Source organism: Emys orbicularis, chromosome 1 (assembly GCF_028017835.1).
Source record: "Emys orbicularis isolate rEmyOrb1 chromosome 1, rEmyOrb1.hap1, whole genome shotgun sequence".
NCBI lineage: Eukaryota > Metazoa > Chordata > Testudines > Emydidae > Emys > Emys orbicularis.
In genome coordinates, this window is record NC_088683.1 from 366,616,417 (window position 1) to 366,618,432 (window position 2,016).

Consider the following 2,016-nt stretch of genomic DNA (forward strand, 5'->3'; position numbering starts at 1 on the left):
TAATCCCTGTTTCACCTGTTTCACAAACTCTAACATGAAATTTTGACACCTGCTCTTGATATCTTTGACAATGGGAATGGTTAAGGTGTGTTTTGAAAGGTCCAGCTGAACAAAAGTCTACAATTGACTGTGCAAAATGGTAAGTAACGTGAAACAAAGGTGATATCATAGTTTAACACATCTGTCCTGTTCTCAACAACACACAGTTTCACAACTCCAACCAACACGCTCTAGCCTCAATTCCTGCAGCAACTTTACTAGCTTTCCACTTTCCATCTGAAACATTTGCTTTATTCTCCAGGATTACAGAAGAATTAAAAGTAGAAAAAATCAGGTAAATTTTGTTCACCATATCGCTGCTCAACACTGTCGTTTCTTTCTTTGTCTTTCGCTATGTAAAAGTGTAGCTTCAGTTTATCGAACTGATTAAGAACCCCGTTCACACAGGAACTAATAGAAACCCACCTTCTGTCAGAAAAGTGGAGGATCTTCTGGTAGTCTGGTAGTCACAGAAAGGCTGAGTGACAGGGTGTGTGGGATCGGGGGTTGATGGGTGACACTGAAAGAGATCAGGTGATGGTCAGAGAGAGGGAACTCGACATCGGAGAGAGCAGTGCTTTGTGATGGAGTGATAAGATGTTAGGTGTGAGAAACTTCTCACTCTGAACTTCCACAGGGATGAGCTCAGCGAAACTGGGACAGAGGACTCTTGATTAATGAGGAGATGTCCTTTCCCCCCTTTTTTGCACAGCCTTAAAGTCAGTGGCCGCCGGCAATTACCTTCTGCAGGTGTATTTGTCCACTTTATCACGAAGCTCTTTGGTTTTGACTCCATAAATGATAGGGTTGAGCATGGGGGGGACAAGTAGATAGAAGTTAGCGAAGGTGACATGCACATGGGGAGCAATTCCCTGACCAAACCTCTGTGTCAGGTAGGTGAAGAGGCAGGCAGTATAAGACATCAGCATCACACAGATGTGGGATGTGCAGGTGTTAAGGGCTTTCTGGTGGGCTTTCTTGGAGGAAATTCTGAGGACAGCCCTGATGATCAGACTGTAGGACAGGGCAATGAGCGTCAGGTCCAACCCAATGACCACAAATGCTACCACCAAGCCATACATCCTGTTGACTGTGAAGTCCCCACATGACATCTTCGCCACAGCCATATGCTCGCAATACGTGTGGGGGATAATGCGGTTGGCACAGAATGGCAGCCTGCTCACGAGTAGGGGCATTGGCAGAATAAAGAGAACAGCTCTTGTCAAACCCACAAGCCCTAGTTTAGCTATTCGTGCATTGGTGAGGATGGTGGCGTATCTCAGAGGGTTACATATGGCAATGTAACGATCAAAGGCCATTGTCACGAGGACAGCTGACTGCATAACTGAAACTGCATGAATGAAGAACATCTGGGTGAGGCAGCCACCCAAAGTAATGCCTTTCAAATTGAACCATAATATACACAGTGCCTTTGGCATAACGGAGGTAGACATGCCGATGTCTGTGAGCGCCAGCATGCAGAGCAGCAGGTACATCGGCTTGTGCAGGCTCTGCTCTTTGCCTACAATAAACAGAAGCATGAAATTTCCAAACAAGCTGATAATGTAGAATGTAGAGAAAGGGATGGAAATCCACATATGGGCTACTTCCAGGCCTGGGATGCCCATTAGGATAAATGGTGAAGGTTCAGAGGGGGTGAGGTTGAAAGCTGCCATGAGATAGTTGATGCATTGATCGGGCTCAGAAATGTTCAAAGTGCCTGTGAAGGGAGAGAAGCAAAGCAAGGGGGTTTACACAGTTTATAAGAAATAGCACGGTAAATATTTTATAATTATTAACAATCTAGAAAGGGGGGTGAGCAGTGAGGTGGGAACATTTACCGAAGGCACCAGATTATTGAGGTCATACTCAAGTGCAGAGAAGTCCTCAGAAGGAGCTAACCAAGTCAGGTGAATGGGCAGCATGATGGCAGAGAAACTTGGATGTCAATAACTGGAGGGAATTGGAGGGGAAAAT

The 2,016-nt window shown here is 45.4% G+C and overlaps 1 protein-coding gene across 1 annotated transcript; it reads right to left on the reverse strand.

The window, feature by feature from the left end:
- Nucleotides 1-776: 776 nt before the first annotated feature.
- On the reverse strand, nt 777-1,751 carry LOC135882682 (olfactory receptor 52N2-like). The gene has a single exon (XM_065409669.1). It carries the CDS (start codon nt 1,713-1,715, stop codon nt 777-779), a length of 939 nt encoding a protein of 312 aa, XP_065265741.1. The 5' UTR covers nt 1,716-1,751.
- Nucleotides 1,752-2,016: the final 265 nt, after the last annotated feature.